At 46.3% G+C, this 19,065-nt stretch overlaps 3 protein-coding genes across 12 annotated transcripts in view; 1 reads left to right on the top strand and 2 right to left on the bottom strand.

Annotated features, from left to right (window-relative positions):
- Positions 1-6,124, top strand: part of runx1 (RUNX family transcription factor 1) — a 41,746-nt gene extending 35,622 nt beyond the window's left edge. For 5 of the 7 annotated variants that reach the window (XM_049010857.1, XM_049010852.1, XM_049010868.1 and 2 more), the window contains 3 exons: positions 596-775; positions 3,731-3,889; positions 4,210-6,124. In XM_049010857.1, coding sequence (XP_048866814.1) covers positions 596-775; positions 3,731-3,889; positions 4,210-4,730 — 860 coding nt within the window. In that variant the 3' untranslated portion in view covers positions 4,731-6,124. The remainder of the gene's footprint in view (positions 1-595; positions 776-3,730; positions 3,890-4,209) is intronic. The other 2 variants (XM_049010890.1, XM_049010911.1) reach the window with 1 other exon arrangement.
- Positions 1-19,065, bottom strand: part of LOC125740075 (sodium/potassium-transporting ATPase subunit alpha-1-like) — a 457,178-nt gene that overhangs the window by 144,709 nt on the left and 293,404 nt on the right. The gene's annotated exons all lie outside the window — the stretch shown is intronic.
- LOC125740047 (serine/arginine repetitive matrix protein 2-like) lies at positions 7,756-18,268 on the bottom strand. Of its 4 annotated transcripts, none has more exons than XM_049010747.1 (8): positions 18,114-18,268; positions 16,034-16,191; positions 15,518-15,698; positions 15,202-15,287; positions 11,516-14,929; positions 10,945-11,351; positions 10,734-10,805; positions 7,756-9,730 (listed from the first exon to the last, which is right to left on the bottom strand). In XM_049010747.1, the coding sequence occupies exons 1-8, from the start codon at positions 18,233-18,235 to the stop codon at positions 9,728-9,730; spliced, it is 4,443 nt and encodes a 1,480-aa protein (XP_048866704.1). In that variant the 5' UTR covers positions 18,236-18,268; the 3' UTR covers positions 7,756-9,727. The 4 variants fall into 4 exon arrangements, with proteins under 4 accessions (XP_048866704.1, XP_048866711.1, XP_048866718.1 ...); XM_049010754.1 differs by having other exon boundaries at positions 15,518-15,695; XM_049010761.1 differs by having other exon boundaries at positions 18,127-18,266.

The raw sequence follows: 19,065 nt of genomic DNA, 5'->3' as shown, positions 1-19,065 counted from the left end.
GGGGGGGTAACGTGGCGGTCCCCCTCGCAGTCTGTGACCGCTAATCCCTCACCGCTCTCGTGTCTCCGTGTGAGGTCGGCCACCAGTCCCTTTCCTGGGCCCGTTTGTGGCCAAGTGGAACCGGCGCTGCCCGGTTATATCTGCGGCTCTTCCCGCTGGCCACGGAAAAACAGAAATGGCTTTAACGAGATGGTTTAACGAAGTGCCTTAATTGGGCCGCTCAGCGTCTGCACGATTATTAAAAAAAGGTGCTGTGTGAGAAATGTCCTGTTAAGCATGTGAATTTGTTATTAGCTTAGTCCAGTTTACTCTAATGGTCTTTTCTATGGCAGTGAGAGCAGGGGCATATGCAGGGGAGGGGCCACAGGGGCCCTGGCCCCAGCTGAAAGCTAATTGGCCCGCATTGTATCCTAACCTCTGTCACTCACAGATTCCAATCTCATAATTGGCTTATGATAATGTTGGCCCCTCTGTATTAATTATGGCCTCTTGTATGCCCCCCACCTTAAAAAATCCTAGAATTGCGAGTAGGGTTTTTGTCCTACTGATGCCCCCCCCACCCACTCGCATTGCCGATGCCCCCTCTGCCCCACAGGGCACCGGCAGAAGCTGGAGGAAACCATAAAGCCCGCCCCCCTGGCATTCTCAGAGCGACTTAGTGAGCTGGAGCAGCTGCGGCGTAGCGCCATGAGGGGGAGCCCTCACCACCCCCCAACGCCCAACCCCCGGCCTGCCCTCAACAGCGCCCCCTTCAGTGGCTCCACGCAGATCCCTGGTGAGCATCGCTAATTATAACCATAGATTTTATTAGCGAAATCATTATAGTTTGATATCAGTGGTGGGCAGTGATGAGGGAACCCGGCTCTGGAATGTTCCTTGCATGGTTTGAACTGGCCAATGGGAGCCAACAGTAATCTTACTTTACAAGCATTATGATATGTCAATTTCAGCAGCAGCATAGGTAGTGCTAACAGTAGTATGATAAGTATCCAGGTGAGTATTTATGCAGCATTTATGGTACATAAATAAGGGAACTGAGGCTGAAGTATTTAAGCTAAACTGTTCAGTATGAGGTTGGTGGAGATATTTCTGGATAACTGGAGAGATGGATGTTTGGGCAAACTGATGGACTGTTGTGTAGGCCTGTGTTTCTCAACCTGGTCCTCAGCGACCCCCAGGTGCTGCACGTTTTTGACCTTTCCCAGCTCCTTGCCAGACGTTCTAGGGGTCCCTGAGAACCAGACTGAGAAACGCTGGTGTGGGCGACCCAGAGCTGGCGGTGAGGGTCCATGTCGGGACTCAGGACGTGCGGGGATGGAACCTGAGGTTCTTCTGTCCCCTGCAGCGCTTCAGTGAATTTATCCAGCAGAGAAATCATGGGAGCTTTTATTTTTATAAAAAAAAAAAAAAAAAAAACGTTTTTGGAGAAGTCTGTCCTACTTCTCCAAATGAGCCCAACCTCCTGTTTCATGTTAATTAAAAAAGGGAAGGTGTTCACGGTAGTGCCTCTCCATATGTGCTGTAGGAAAGATGGACGGATACAATGAATATATATATGTATATATATATTATTATTATTATTATTATTATTATTATTATTATATTACTGGAACCAATAAATAAAATACAGATATTCCCCTACATATAAACCTTCCAGATACGAATGTCAAAAAATGCAAACGTGCAATTTAAAATTGTTTAACTAATTGCAAATTAAAAATTGTACCAGAATTTCAAATTCCGCGGCAGGAAATTTTTGTCTCTAGCACTTGATACAGTAACTTGGGCTCCCTCACTAGCAGTTAGCAAGTTAAGCTGACCGAAAACAACGGGGGAAAAAGGAACTCACTTGTTGGTCGTTAAAATGCACCCCAAATCAATAACAAAAATACAAATATCAGCTTATGGAAAACAATGGAAATAAAACATAATTCTTGTTAAAATGCGGAAATAAAACATAATTCTCAGTTGTTTCTTGTTAAAATGAACCACAAATCTATAACAAACAATGCAAGTATTAACTTCTAAAAGCAGTTTCTTATTTACAGACAGCTGCATGTGTACATGTTTTGGTAGGAGCTGAGGGTTGGGGGTTTGAGCATCATCAGGTAAATGTCTAGGCTAACTTTGGACATGCAAACCCGCTCTTGTAACTGAACTGGTTTGTATCTTGGGGACTTGCTGTATATTATTAGAGTTTCCCGTTTTCTCCAGTGGCTTAGTCTTTATCAAGCTGGGTAGGGTTTTTGCATGTGATTTCATTAACTGAAATGTCGTCAGTTTCTTGGCGGACACATCACCTGTGATAGAGCGGCAGAGCATAGACAAGACGTGTAGTGGTATCCCATAATAATGTTGTCTCCATGATGATATTTATAAGCACCTGCGTAGCTCTCCAACCTCCACACCAGACTTTTTCGTTTCTGTTTCGGTTAGTGTGCATTACGATATAGATGTCCCCCCCCCTCCCCCCCCCTTAACACAGAAATTCCACACAAATACATTTCCATTGGGTTTTGCTTCCTCTTTGACTTGTGCGTGAGAACGAGGAGGAGAAATACGGGTTCATGCAGAAAGTGTCACCCCCCCCCGCACACCACCCCCACACTGCTTTTGTACTTCGGCAGAAGGGAAGCAAAATGAAGAGAGGAGGAACTGAGAGACAGGAAGTAAGACGCTGTGAAAATCCCCTCACTGAGAGCAATAATGACGGAGGTGAGCAGAGGCAGCTGCCCTGCTACTCGGCGCGTGTGTGGGGACGTGGGGATGGTCAGGATGGATGCGATGGACAGAATTTAAGGTTTGGCCAGGAAATGCAAACGAAAGAAAGACACAAAATAAGGAGCTGCTGGTTTCCCGGGGCCCCCGTCTACCGACGTCCTGCACAGATGGGTGCCGTTCTGGTTTGGTGGCCCTGTACTGCGTCTGCGCTGCACCTGAGGCGCTGGTTGTCCTTCCGCTGCATTTTGCAGAAGTGGCTGTATGGCACTCTGTGGGGGGGGCACAAACCACCCTGCTCCAACCCCCCCCCCCCCCGTGCCCGCACGCCCGCCCGCCTTGCCTCTGATTGCGCTTCCAGAAATAGCCGCGGGAATCCCGCCAGCGGAAGCTGCTTTTAAGTTGTTCAAGGCCCCCGCCAACGCCCCCCCCTTTTCTTTTTATATTGGTCAAAATCAAGAGCAGCTGGTGTCGGGATGTGGGTGCCTCCCCCCCCCCCGCAGACACATGTGTCCTCTTTGCATTGGGCTCCACTCTGTCGCTTCACACCTGACGGCTTCACTCACTCCCCACAGTCCGTGCCAGCTGCCCCCCCCCCCAACCGTGCCCCAGATTCTGCACCCATACTCTCGCAATTGCCCCCCACCCCCCATTCCAGGTAGTTATTTCCCGTGTTAATGGGAATACCTCCGCTCCCAGTCCCACCACCCCTCACCCCCATTTCCAAATCATAAGGCACTCCTATGGTGTTTCAGCCATTCTCAGCCCACGTCGGGGGTGTGATGAGGGCACAGTGCCACCCAAGCAAATGTGGGACGTGTCGGATATCACTCTCCTCGTCAGTGGGGCCTTTTGCATGGGGGGGCGGGCAGGTCGCCAGCAAAATGCTTCCCGTCGGCATGTCCGTTGGAGCGTATGCCAGTACTGCTGGGGGGGGCCTGGAGGCACTTAAAGTCCGCATATAATGCTCTTCCGCTCTGAGCCGAACGTCACGTGGACCCTCTGCTCTCAGACTCCAGGCAGATGCAGACCTCACCTTCCTGGTCCTACGAGCAGTCGTACCCGTACCTCGGCCAGATCTCCACAGCCTCCGTCCATCCAGCCACGCCCATTTCGCCGGGTAGGGCCAGTGGCATGTCCGCCCTCACAGACTTCTCCAGCCGGCTCTCAGGTGAATAACACACTCACACAAGCAGGGTTTATTCTGAAGATGAGAAATGTGGGATATAATTGGGGTAGCATGGACTTGTGAGTAGAAGGTTGCTGGTTCCAATTCCAGGGTTGGCAGGGTGATTGCACTGTTGGGCCCCTGAGTAAGGCCCTTAACCCCCAAATGCACAAGGCACAGTCTGACCCTGCTTTCTCAGTTGTACATTGCTTTGGATTAAAGTTTGCTAAATAAATAAATGTAATTTTTGTATATTTGGGCTCCTGGCCAGATCCTTAGACAGACAACCCTCCTACCTCTGTCCTCGCTTCTCCACCCTGCAGGTCCAGACCTCACTGCGTTCAGTGACCCACGCATGGCAGGATTGGAGCGGCCCTTCTCCTCGCTGCCCTCACTCCCGGATGGCCGCTTCTCGGACCCGCGCATGCACTATCCCGCCGGAGCATTCACCTATACAGCCACGCCCGTCACCAGTGCCATCGGCATCGGCATGTCGGCCATGACAGCGCCCTCAGGCCGCTATGCCTACTTGCCCCCACCCTATCCGGGTGGTTCGGCCCAAGGTCAGGGTGGGCCCTTCCAGGCCGGCTCCTCCCCCTACCACCTGTACTACAGCACCTCCACGGGCTCCTACCAGTTCTCCATGATGTCAGGGGGGGAGCGGTCGCCGCCACGCATCCTGCCGCCCTGCACCAACGCCTCCACTGGCTCCGCCCTCCTCAACCCCTCCCTGCCCAATCAGAGTGAAGTGGCAGTGGAGGCCGAGGGCAGTCACAGCAGCTCCCCCACCAACATGGCCACCGGGGGAGGCCGCCTGGAGGAGTCTGTGTGGAGGCCTTACTAAGCTGGGCCGAACGGGTTGGGTGGGTGAGGCGGACACTGAACTGGGCAACGGCACCACGGCATGGGCGGAGTCATTGTGATATTGCTCATCTATAAAAAAAAAAAAAAATTGCTGACATTTCGTCAGTGTTAATAATTATCGTCAGCGTTGCTATAATTGTTGTTTCTATGACGGATAGTTAAAAAAATTATAAAACATGCGAGGAGTAAGACAACTAACTGTGAATGAGCTGTCTGTGTGTCACGTCAACAGGCTGCTGTTCTGGGTTTTTTACAAATAGATTTTACTGGAAAAGGTGGAGTTCACTTTAGTGCCAAGAATGAAAAGCACTGACTACAGCGCCCCCCCCCCCCCGGAAGCCATCATAACAGGCACGGCCTGTAAATTGAGGCACAGACACACAGAGAGGGTGTGGCTAAGCAAGACTTCACAGAACCTTCCCTAGTGGCTCCCTGCTCCAATGTCCTTCAGTGGCCAGCTTTCGATTCTGGAACATTCCCTGGAGGATAACTCATTGAGCTTTATGCAGATAGGGCAGGGGCTTGGCAGTTAGTTATCTGAGTATCAGTGTGGCCCGTTCTTAGAGGATCAAGAATGGAGTAGAGAAACAGGCGACAAGACACTTGAGAGCGTGTGAGTGGCCTTATTGTCACGTAAAAGACAAGGAAACTACGGCCAGCCTGCAGGATGCTCCGATTCTTCCATGTGACTCCTCCCGTGTCATTATGGTTTAATTATTTATCGCTTTATTTATCTTTTTTAATTTATTTAACCACATCAAGCTGGCTGAGCACTCTGTGGGACAATTGCTGGATTTAAAAGCAGCTGAAGACATTTAAGAGTCTCTTCCCTTTTCAGTAGTTTCACCAAACGCACCAATAATGGGTTTCCGGAAAGTCCCATATATACACATCACTGAACCAACCACCGGGAAGCAGCAAAGGATTGTGAGATAAACTCAACCTATCCTGACAAATAAGCAATGGGTTTATATGCAGCTGAAGCCACAGGGTCTAAAATAATTCACAAAGAAGTTTGGGAAAAGATGGAGGGACAGGAAGAGATAATCATGTCCCACTTCATCTCCACACACTCCAACAGGTGAAGTGCCCGCAGGCATTTCCAGGCACGGTGGATTATCTTCTCCCCGTTCCACCAGACACACCTCCCTTCTTCCATCACAGGGGGAGTAGAGAGGTACTTTCTTATGCAGCCGCCCTCCAATGGTGTAAATAGCCCCTACTGTAAATGACTGCTTGTTTATATCAGCCATTCCCTAAACCACACATCAGATTGCATCCTCTGCTTTTGAAATGAGCTAAATGAAAAAAAAGTTGATAATGATTTCATAAGTTTTGTTTCATTTTATGAATATAAACTGTTGTGTTGAAGCACCTTTCTTGTTCTCTGTGGTTTGTTTCCTCACTTGCACTTCATTTGACTGCGCCAAAACAAATGCGTTTATGTGGGACATCACGGCATGTTATGCTAATGCTAATTTAACACAGTGGTACACCTAATCCACATGATTAATCCTTTATATTCAAAGGGACAGCACAGAGTGCCAGTTCATACAGTTGATTGCAAATACTGCTTATAAACCCAGAATCCCACATAAATATTTCAAGTTTTCCTTATCAATTCACTTCCTAGTTTAACATAAAATGGACTCTCAGCAATGTCCCCCTGCCATCACTGGCGGCACTGGAATATATAGGTTTAGCAGTGTTAGCCTCCACCTGCTATTCCTGACCCACGAGGAATTTACACAGCCTGGCAGACGTGCCCCATCCTGCCACCCCCAAGCCAGCCAACAGAGACAGAGGTACACACACACACACACACAGGGCCCGCATGTAGATGCGTCTGTGCTGGTACCCAGCACAACAAAAACACATGCAGTTACAGCCAGAAAACACATGGGGAGCCACGTGCCAGGCCACTGTATTACAATGGAAATTACCCATTGCACTGAGGACACTGCGTTACACTGGCCCTTCCAGGCCACGCAGGGCCTCACCTGTCACACAGGCCATGCCTGTCCTGAAACACTTGGCCGCTGCCTTACAAAAGCATAAACCCACACACATCTTGCACCAATAACAACTGCACTCATTAAGAGACTTGCACGTATCAGGAAATCACATAAATCCATGAATGAATCTGGTAATACTGCAGGCAGACATGAGAACAGGCATGGTTAGGTTAGATCTCTGCATGGCCACCACAATATAAACGTGGCAATGAGTGTGTGTGTGTGTGCCAGCACCAGCCACCCTGCTCAGTTTACACACGGCTGCCCTGGGCCAGCCGCAGAGCTGGACTCCATTCCACCCGAAAACCACAAAGCACATGGGAAGCGCTCCCCTCCATTACTCACTACTTTGCTGGGTCCCAGACAAGCGGCCTAGGGAGACAGAACAAAACCCCCACAAGGACACAAGGATCTCTGCCAGAATCAGAATTTTTAATGACCACACGACCGAGGTTAGTAGAATTTGCTTTCGGTACAACATCGTAAGTAAGCTCAAATCAACAGTGTCCATAACATTAGCCAGAACTGCCCCGGGCGATTCTAGCCCATCCTAATTACAAGGACCACCAGCCTGAAACTTTACAGACACTAAACATTCAATCACTCTTTTTCAACAGTTCATGTTTCACGGATTTTGTTGAGAAGACATGTAACAGGTCTCAATCTTATGCAATGACAGCTGCCCATATAGGTTATAAAAAAAAAAAGACGTTAGCGTTACTTCCCCTTTTAAAATGCTGTTAGGAACAGCCCATGAAAACATGAGGATGGCACTGGTGAGGAAATGCCTCCATCTAGTGGACATTTTAAGAACCGTCAAGAGCAGATTAAATACAGCCTGGCGATGTATGGAGTCACAAACCTGCAATATTGTTTAACAGACTAACCACTTTAAAGGTGATCACTTTACTTACGACAAACAGTAGAGCCAGAAATGTTGCCCAAAACTCACGCACCAGTATCAAAGGCCCACAGTGAAGCACAAAAAAATAGTTTTCAGGGCTTCCTTTAATAATCCACATAGCATTATGTACAAAGCAAACCAACTAACAGCTTTAAAAAATACTAAAATGACATTTTACAGAATATAAAAAGACAGAGCCAGATGTTTTATTTAGAAGGTCTGGTTCAACAGTAGGATGGAGTACTAACATCATACAGAATTACTAGACCGGACATCACAATGGACACAACGTGTGGTGAACCTTGAATCAAGACCCTTAATCAAATCTGCCTTTTAAACAGAGGTCCAGATAGCAAAATAACCCAGTGTGGGAACCTTACTCTCGCACACTCGAAGACCCAAATAGGAACGTCGTGGTTCTGCGCTTGCAGATATCCTGCTAAGCCGAGCGAAAATGCTCACCGGGAACATCTAGGCTGCGAGGTAATACCTGTCCACGGAGCAGCCCAAAAGGACTGCCTTCAGTCTTCACAGGCAATCCCCCCGACACCTGTCCAGACGGTCACCTCATTCATTTGCCAGCGCAAGCTTAGTAATTTTGGTCGAGTGATAGCTACAGCACAACCCGGCCGTAGGAAATACAGTAAAGCACATGCCACCTGAGCTATATGCAAGGATGTGCGTTGCACATGTGATTATGCGCGTGCGTGAACAAGCAACAAGGGGGTGATACGGTTACGACGGGCAACGTTCCCAAGGCCCATATTTCAACTTAACTTCAGCGCAGAAGCATTTGCGATGATTAGGAAGCAAAAAAAAAGTGTGTGTATATATATATAGATACATATCCCAAAGTCATCAGGCAACCCTATGCTCCCTTCCTTATCTCCCCGAGGTACGATCCTGGGGGGCACTCAAAGCACCTCAGGGGGTCTTTAACCGAATTCTGACAGACATCACTTTGTCCAACCAGTGAATTAGCATCCAGAGAGGGAAAAATAAAATTAAGCAATGTGTTAATGCATGTAAAGATGCACAAAATACACAAAAAATAACACACAAATTACACAGGAAAGGTGTCAAAAGCATCAGACCACAAAGAATTTGTCAAAAAAAGTTTGTATGCAGTTTCAGTATATTTTTTTTCCTTTTTTTTTTTAATAAGTGAATTTGAACTAAGAAGCTGATGACTGGTTCTTAATTACACTCTACAGAACTGGCCCTGATACAGAAAGGTGCTTCAGGGCAATTATCTAGTTAAGCATTATTTGCGTCGATTTCTGGACAAGTGTCAAAACTTCGGAAGCTTTGAAACATTTAAAATTTGCCAAAGAAATATTTAATTGGACACTGTCTACTCCTTTATTTATTATTCGTTATATTCCCACACATGGAGTCCCAGAAAGGCCTAAGGGTGTACTAATACTGAATTTGCACCAAGACAGTAAGTCATTCAGCTGCCCCGCCAGCAGCTGAAGGGTTTAAAAATGACTTAAAAGCAAAATAAAAGCAAAAATTCAAGTACGGCAAATCACAAGGTATCCTAGTAAATATGCTGACCAATTTGGTATCAATTTGGGCAAATAGTCTCTCCTTAGTCTCCAATTACCCCAGTGAGGTGTTGTGGTTGAGAACGAGGGTGTGCTGTTTTTCCTCCCCTGAACTCAGGTGGGCAGAAGAGAAACCTGGAAACGCACGTTTGTTGGGGGGACTAGAATGATGAAAGTTGCCGAATCCCTGGTTTGCACCCTAGAGAAAGTCGCTCTCGGCAGGTGCTTCCAACCTGGAAGGTGCAGGGGCAAAGACAGTTGGTGCTCTAACACTTGCACTGCAGTCATCTTGGTTGGTTGCAGCCCTCATCTTCTCTGTGCTGCATGGTTTCCTTCCATTGTCCCAGACACGCAGACTCCCTCCCTCCTTGTTCTGATCCAATGACCCTAATAACACCATGACGCAAGGCAAGAAGGCTTCTAAATGCTGCTCCTTGTAAGATGTTGCAGATGCAATCGGGTGCAGGCATCACAGAAGGACGGGGGGAGAGAGGGGAACGGGTAGGACTTACTGGAACAAGAAGAAAAGTGTTTAGCTGAATGAAAACCAAATTTCTCAAGTAAAAAAAAACTATTGTAAAAATTAACAGTGTAGCAGAATTAGAATCTGAGATTCCAAAGTAACCAAACCATCCGTAACCCTCTGGGGTCTAGGGGTAGGGAACACACTTTCACTGACTGGGGAATGGTCACATTTCATTCAATATCATAAACTTAATATATAAATTATTTTGGAATTAAACTCATCTTAATCTTAGTGCACTTTGCAAATGTCAGATTTATGTGAAGTATGAAATTTGACAAAGTTTAGACATTGCAAAATGCAGTTTGGAACACTTGCAGAAACATTATAAAAAGTACATAGCAAGCAATGGCGGCAGTTTGTTTCGATCCCAGATATCTGATCACCAAAGTCTTGGCTACATGAAGATGACTAAACGGTGCAGTGCCAACATTCAGTTGGACAAATAAGAAATACCTAACATGTCACTATTTTCAGGCTCCTTTCATTGAATATGTAGCAACTTATGTGTATGCATGAGCCATTCACACCTGGCCACACCCCCCCCCCTTTTATGGCGCTGATGGGGAAGTATCTGAATCGTGTTTCACCATCGCGATGTTCATCTAATTATCATGTGAATGCAGCTTGAATACGCGGAAATGCAACTATTTAGAATGCAAATAGCGATCTTCAGGTGAGGGCAGTACTACACGCCCCCAATGCAGGTAAAACAAAGAAAGGTGAAATGGTTTACTTTTTGCCGATTTAACCTAATTTTTAAAACTTTAATACTTCTGACAACAGACGTTTTGAAAAGACAGATTACGGATTTAGTCAGCGTTTTTTTTCATGTTTCAACATAAAGATTTCAGTGAGATATAAACTGAAATAAATGGGAAAAAAAATACGCTGCATCGTCAACGATGCACTCAACCCCAGAGGGTTAACCCATGGAAGATTAAAGAACAGTAAAGCTGCATGATAAGTTCTGTGAGAAGGGTGGTCTTACATCCTCGTCATCAGAAACATGAGGCTGGGCAATGGCCATTTCCTCCTTGCTCTCTGCAATTTGCTTGCACTTCTGCAAGAGAACACAGACATGGCATTATACATTCCATCACAGTGACACTTGTTAACTATAACTAGCAACGGTTCCAAGAAACAGGTCTTGCCATTTCTAAAAACAACACTTGTATAATCCTTCAGAAGAGAGAATTTACCTCTGTGAGCTCCTTGATGCTGATGCTGTTAGCCGTCTGTGTCACCTTCCTCTTTGCCTCCTCAATATTAGCGGTGTTGGGCACGGGCACAGGCGGGGGCTTGTTTGTTATAGTTGGCAGAGCGGGCATGTTCGCCAGGGCGCCCATGTTGGTCAAAGCAGCTGTCATAGTGGCAGCCGTCATGGTGGCCATTGCCGCATTCATGCTGATGTTGGGCATGCCCATAGGCAGACTCATGGGAAGGTTCATAGGCAGAGGCAAGGGCAAATTCAGGGGTGAAGGAGCAGGGGTTGGCAGAGGCAACTGCAGGATAGCCTTGGGTCTCAGGCTCTCTGGGATAGGCATCCCTGCCTTGGCACACATGGCAGCTGCATTTGCCTTGGCAATCTCCAGCAACTGGTCCTTGTCTGCAAGAGACAGGGCAGGACATTAATTTTCATGAGATCAGTTTCACAAAAAAAAAAAATTATGATCACAAAAACAAGACTGAATCAACACAAACCTCAACATCAAAGAAATTAATATTCAGCTACTGGAAAAAAATCTTTATGACCAACAAATGTAGTCTTACCGAGCTCTGTGAGCCGTGGTGGGGTTTTGCTGGAGCTGCGCCTAGAACGGGAGGCGGACCTCTTCTTGCGGAGGATGAGAATGGGGGAGTGACTTGGCTCACGCTTCCAACGGTCCCGTCGATCAAAAGAACGACTGCGGAAACTTCTTCTCCGTCTAGAGAGTGATCGCGACCTCCTCGACCTTGAACGCCGAGTCCTAGTTGCAGACCGGGACCTTGTCCGTCTCTTCCTAGTGGGGGAACGGGTTTTTGAACGCTTCGATTTTTCTGCAGATTTGGATTTCCTCCTTCGCGTGGCAGACCGAGATTTTGAGCGCTTTGTTCTCCGAGGTGAGCGAGACTTCGAACGGTTCTTTCTCACGGGAGATCTGGTTTTTGAACGCCTTCTTTTTGTAGACCGAGACCTTGAACCCTTCACTCTTGCTGTAGATTTTGATCTTGATTTTCTCCTCCTGGTTGATCTGGATCTTGAGCGCCGCCTCCTTGTGGGAGATCGAGATTTAGACTTCCTTTTTCTACTGTGCGATGGAGATCTGGATTTCCTCTTCCGCACTGGAGATCTGGATTTTGACTTCTTCCTTCGAGTATTAGAAAGCTTTCTAACAGAAGATGAGCTGGATCTTGAATGCTTTCGACGAGTGGGAGATCGTGACTTTGTTTTCTTTCTTCTCGAGGAAGATCTAGACTTTGAGAGTGTCTTTCTGGAGGGGGATTTCGAGGACCGCAGTTTAGGTAGTTTTTCCTTTGGACCTTCAGATGGAGATTTGATTTCAGATGGCTTCTCTTCACTTGCACGTTCAACTGACTGTGATCTTGAACGATCTAGCTGAATTTTAATTTCTGGTATGTACTCTGTTGGGGTCCCTGGTGCAGAACTTCTGTGGTCATTGGGAGCTTGTGTGTCAACTGCAGGTCTCTCAACTTCAGCAGCTAAAGAATCTGGCTCTTCAGCCACAGAGCTGTCTGGTAACTCAGGGAAAGGTTCTGATGGATTGTCAGAATGTGGTGAGACAGACCTTGATCTACTGGTAATGAGCTGATTTCTATCCTCAACGGCACATGGCCATTCAGTGGTGTGGAAATCATTTTTTTCAGAGACTGGTGACTCAATTTCAGTGTGCAGAGGCTTAAGATCAGATAAACCCTGCTCATTTGATGAGGTTTCAGGAAGTACACACTTTTCAGTGAGACCCACTGGTAAACAATCATGTGGTTGAATTTCAATTGTAATTCTAGCCTCAGAAGATGGGCTGAAAACAGATTCTGTGGAAACAGGTGGTTCCTTACAGATACTCAAGAAAGGTACGGGCTTCCAGAAGCCTGCAGTCACACTTGCCTCCGTATCAACACTACTCTCCACTGACACATTAGAGGGCTTTTCCTCAGATACAGAAAAGGTTGAGGCGATTTCCTCTTCCACAAACTGTTTCACCGTACTCACAGTTGCAGAACTTATTTCTGTGAAAAGGCTTGGTTCCTCATTGCTGACATGAAAATCATCTTCCACCTGAATTTCCTGTGTTGGGAGATCAACATTTTCTAGGGTTGGGGATGTTGCTTTAGGGCCTTGTGGTTCCTCAGCTGAAGACTGACTGGCTTCAGATGACTGCTGCTCCCTGGAAACAGATCCAGATTTCGATTTGGGCTTACTGGGAGAAGCAGATTTTGAGTGTTTACTTCTCTCAGGTGATTTAGATAGTTTTCGGTCACCTTTGGGAGATTTAGATTTTGACCGATGGCGTCTGCTTGGAGACTTCGACCTGGAACGTCTATTGCGCTGAACTGATCTTGACTTCGACCTGTTTCTCCTCAGAGATCGAGATTTTGACCGTCGCTTCCTCGATCGAGACCTAGAACGCCTAGATCGCCGCGGTGACCGAGTTTTAGATCGTCGTCTTCTCAGGGATCTTGATCTGTTCCGCTTTAAAGATCTTGACCTTGATCGTCTGTATCTTCTTAGGAGAGACCTTGATCTTGATCGCCTGAGGATAACAATGGATCTGGAGCGAGTCCTTCTGGCCCGCCTATAGGACCTAGACAGTGACCTTCTGGAACGGGACACAGATTTCTTGTAATGGGACCGAGACCGGGACCTTGAACGTCTGCCCCTCCTTGCAGAGCGTGACCTACGACGAGAACGAGATCTCTTAGATCTGGATCGCGACTGTCTGTACTTAAAACGAGATCGTGACCGAGACCGACGCACCCGCACAACCGAACGGGATCGGGTACGTTTGCGTCGCGGAGACCTTGACTTTGACCGCCTACGCGTGCGAGAGCTGGATCTTTGAATCCTCTTGGGAGAGTAGGATCTAGATTTGCGCCTTGACCTCTGGATGGATCGAGATCTAGATTTACGTCTCCTTGAATGAGACCTGGAGCGCCTCCGAGGACTGTTCCTCCTCCGTGAGGTAGATCTAGTCCTCCTTCTGGATGATGAACGATCTTTTCGAGTACTAGGTTTACCAGAAGCTCGTTTTGGGCTTCGAGACTGGCTAAGACTTTTTTTGGATAGGGTTTTTTGTGATGTTTCTTTTTTTGCCTTTGAGGCTGATCTTGACCGCGATCTAGAGCTGCTTCCATGTCTCTTTTCATGCTTGTCGCCTGGTTCCACATCTTTGTCCTTTGAGATAGACTCTCCTTTAACAGGCTCTTCATCTGGTGTACCCTGAAGTTTAGGAATTATATCAGGCAAATCCTGAGCTTTGCAAAAACTTACTTGATCCCCAGTATCCCCCAAACTGACATTCTCTGCAGCCCCCAAGGAAGAATCTTCAACAGGCGGTTTATGAATATCTGCAAAATTATGTTTTGGGGTCACTCCCTTGGTTTTAACATTCTCAGCCTCAAAACTAGTGCTCCCATTATCTTCACTAAAGGACAGCTGAGAAGCCCTCTCATGAGGCTTGTCTGAGCAGGGAATCTCTAATACATTTCCCCCACCACTGTCCAAGAATTGGGAAGACTCCATCACCCCATGCACTTCCAAGGATTTAGCAGAAAGCATCATGGGTATCTCTTTGACTTCCGAGCCATCCGGGGCTGTCATGGGTTCATGCTTCTCCTCAGACTTGTCTAAGGTTCTCTTTGGGGATGCTCTCCCTTCTGGCTTGTCCAACATTCTCACTGTAGAGTCCTTCACTTCAGGCTTGCTGACCAAGGCTTTCATGGGAGTCTCAACCTTGCCTGAGTACTTCAAAGGATGGGGTTGCTCCTCACGTTCTTTAATGTCCAAGGGTACTGTGGAAGGTAAGGAAGGCCTGGACTCTAATTCAGAGTCAGACCCAGAAACAGAAGTGCTCTCTGATCTTGAATGGGAAGGAGACTTTTTCTCTCCTTTTCTCTTTTTCTTCTTTTTCTTCTTAGAATGCTTTTGTTTCTTAGTTTTGCCATCCTCTTTTTCCACATACAGATCTATGCAATGAACAGCAATGAAACATTTAAAATGGCACAAAATTTTCAAAAATTTACACTACAATGTAAGTTACCTTTCTCATCTCACAAAACCTTGTGAAACTCACTGACAGTCCATCTATCAAGACCACAAGTTAAAAACACTGACATATTTCCATATTTGGAAAACACACTACATTAGATGTTTACCCCCATGTAACAGACAATGAACATACCAAAGTGGGTGTAATAAAAATTCACTGCTACATTCCTTTGAACAAAATGCTGGCTACCTGTGATCAGTCCTCCAGCTGAATCTTGAACATCATTACGACAAAATCTGCTTCCATCCTCTTCAGTAAGGGAATGGTTCTTCAAACTTTTCAAAAACAAATAGAATAATCTTAATTCAAATAGGTTGTCATTAGTTAATCAAAATAATTGTATTAGAGTCAAAATGGTACTTTTGCCGCCAAAACCTTTTTTGCATTGCAGTTCTTGTACTTCAGAAGTTCAGCACTTTTTTAACACTTGAATCATTCCACATGTACGCATGTTTTGAATATTGAAATGTTTCCATACACTTTAAAGACCGCTAAGAAAACTTACCTCGCCTGATTTTGTGCCTCTCGATCAGAGTCAACCCCCGATTCAGAGCTGCTCTCTTTCCCTTCCTTGCGTTTCTTCTTTTTCTTTTTGTGCCTTTTATGCTTCTTGCTTTTCTTACGGGATGTCTCGCTACCCTCCTTGATTGGAATCATTTCCGCAGGGTTTGCTGAGCCTCCCTCTTCTGGACAAGACATCACACTATTTGTTTTGCCATTCCCCTCAAGTAGTAGATATTATTCATTGATGCATACATTTAGGAAAGCAAACTATAAAACATACACAGGCAGGCAGAAACACGGTGGCATTCACATTTCAATACATATAAGAACTTTACCAAAAAAAGTCTTCCCAATATTTTGTCAGCTCAAGAAAACGTTTCTCCAAGTAGTCAGCAGCAGACTATCAAACACCAAATTTTCCCAGCACAGGAGACTAATTAAATGATAAAATACAATGCATAGCGGACGCAATTTTTCAGTTTCTACCACAACCAGACCATTATAAAAAGCCACAAACCTGGATATGTTTTTCCAGCAGATTCCATTGTCACAGCAGTGTGGTGGTGCATCGGTGCCTCCCCCTGGCTGTCCATGGTAACAGCAGCTTCTTTCATGGGCCCTAAGTTTTCCAAAGAGCGAGATACTCCGCCGTTTTGGTGTCTGTCACTCATCACTCTGCAAGAAAGCTAAGCAGTTAACTAACAGACAATTACCATGCAGCACCCATAATGCCAAATCAAGGAAGATAATCAGTGACTGACAGATACATGTGGTACTGGCAACTGTCCACAGAGACACAACAGCAAATAATGTATACACGACTATACTTGGTAAGAAAAGTTTTTTTACGAAAATTATTCAAGATATCTTCATACATGATCACCTGGGAAAGATCATAAAATTGATTCTTAAGTCAAAGCATATAAGGAAGCAGAAGAAAATAATGCAAGATGCAGTGTATTCATAACCCCCCCCAGTCACCAGATGTGAAACCCACAGACCACATTATCTGATAGGTTAGTTTCTGGCACCAAACAAACCAGAAGAATTCTTTGCAGAACACTGACACCAAACTTCCATTATCGAGCCTGTACACACCAGCTCAAGGGCCCAGTCAGTTACCACAAAAAACAAATGTATCTTAGGGCAGTTACAGAATAACAGTATTACACGATTTAATTTGCAGTAGTAACCAGAGCTGGGTTTTAAACGGGGACACGTACAAAATGAAGAGATTAACTTTTCCTAACCAACACGTGGACACTGAACTAATATGCAGAACATCACATAATGGATATAAAACGCGAGAAAAACGCCCATATTGCACTGCACTCATTAAACCACATAAGCCTGAAAAATGCAAATGGAAAAACACAATCCTTACATAAACGACACTAAGCAACATCAACTACCTAAATAGACCCTGAACCATTTATAACACCGGTGACGCCGAAACCTACACCAGTCCGTGATTTAATGCCTGTAACACCTCCACCGACTGCTAACTTATACCCGCTTATTAAACAACAAGAATAATTAAATCAAAGAATATGGCCAAATCGCGTTCAAGGAATTTAAATGGACCGGATACACAGCTACCGACGGCGGCCTATTCAGCACCCCTTACCCCCCAAACTGAAGCAGCCGGTCGGCCTCCGGCAGCTACGCCATAGTGAGGAAGGATCGGCGTCAAACGATGACACCATTAACCCAGCGCATGTGAGAGCTGATAAACAGGCGTAACCTTAACAGTGTGGCCCAGAGAAGGACAGAGGAGACACAGGCGCTCGACTTTGACCCCTCATCCCGCCACCCAGCGACCATTTCGGCGAAGCGGGAAAACCCGCCTCCCCCCGCCGTGCGGCTACACTACGGCGGGCCGCACTGCCATCCATTTTACACAGCCTATCGTGAGGAGGAGGCCTAAAACGCCGCTGAGTAAATCAAATGTCGACAAACTTCACTTAAAAACACTGCAACTCGAGACATTTAATCTGTAACACAGGCCTTTTCCGCGCGTTGCGCCGAAAATGACGCTTTAACGGGCACGCGCCGCGTAACCGCGACACCCACGTTAGCGGCCTCTGCTAAACACTCCAGATGGCGGCCGACTGTAAGCGCCGCATGCTACCGATGTGGGCTAAACGAAAGCGGCAGGGACTGTCTCATTCTCACCAGCTAAAGAAATAACCCAGTTGTGAGTTAACCATGCTCACGCCGCAAAATAACTAATGGCCAGCTAGCTAACGTTAGCTAAAACTAAGAGCGTTTAACCCGGACCCACACAGACGCGGCAAATGCTGGGTAAAGCGGAAAATTACCAGAATCGGAATTCCTTACCTAGTTAAACGTTTTTGGAGCAAATTCGGTGCGAAAGCTCATCTATAACTCGCTGCCCCTGTTGACCCATGTAGCTCACCATGGCGGGGAAATAACATACAAAGAGGCTGCTAACTGCGACGCGGCGTACAAACACAAAAGGCACGCCGTCCATCCGTCGCGACGGCCCTGGCCCGTATTTATCGTCCCAGCCGGCACTCGTCGCCCGCGCGGTCCTGCCGCGCACCTTGCAAGAACTACCCCGAACCCATATTTACCCAGTGCGCTGACCTTCGCCTTCGGACTCCTTCGTTGCATTCATCACGAACTCCCGAATAAGCCGTTCGCTGCCGGTCGCCATGACACTGACTAGCAGCCGGGTCCTCCGCTCTCCCAGCATGCTATGCGCGGCCGTCCGCCCCACCCGCTAGGCCACCGTGTGACGCTAGAGGGCACTCGTCTGGAGTCGCCCAACTCTAACGGAGTAGCTGTCCAAAATGGCGGCTGGTTTTTGTAGGAGCTGTAATAAATGGCTGTGTGTTTTACTACAATCTGCGTTCCTGTGTAGTGCAGGTCCTGGCATAAAAACGACGATTGTTTGTTATTTTAGGCTATTTATTTGGGGGAGTGAGAATACTTCCAGTTCAAAAGCATTTAGTCGTACGGTTGCTTAACGCCGATACACTGGGCAGCAGGGGACGCCCACTGTCCGTATTACTATTACGGCAGGCCACGAACATAAATTATTGCATCCATCAACGATAACGTTGGCAACGTGATTTTTATTCTGTCCCGTCCATCCATCTCTGATATGATTTGAAAAGGGGGTAAAGTATTATATAATTACTGGGGTGTATTTTAGTTGAAAAAAATGTTATTTCACTTCACTCATATATTTACTGTCGACCCCATTCATTCTGCACTCAGACCGAGTACATTAATCCTCCCTTAACATCAGTTATTATTAAAGTTTTACACGCACTGTTTGGCTAACTTTGGTTAAACTAACTATGACAAACTTACTCTTAATGGACAATTAATAACACAAAGCAAGCATAATTAACAGATGCCTGTACTGATATTGGTTTAATTCATATTACAAAAACTATGTCTGTTTTGGGTTTGGATTCAGGGAAATAAAAAAAAGAATATAATTTGTCTATGTTTTTTCTAGCACTTACTGTGTTTTTCAGTGTTTTGTGCAAGCATGAATTAGGCTGGTGCTTTTGA

This window comes from Brienomyrus brachyistius, chromosome 1 (assembly GCF_023856365.1).
Source record: "Brienomyrus brachyistius isolate T26 chromosome 1, BBRACH_0.4, whole genome shotgun sequence".
In the NCBI taxonomy this organism is placed as follows: domain Eukaryota; kingdom Metazoa; phylum Chordata; class Actinopteri; order Osteoglossiformes; family Mormyridae; genus Brienomyrus; species Brienomyrus brachyistius.
This window is presented reverse-complemented; position numbering and strand designations above follow the sequence as displayed.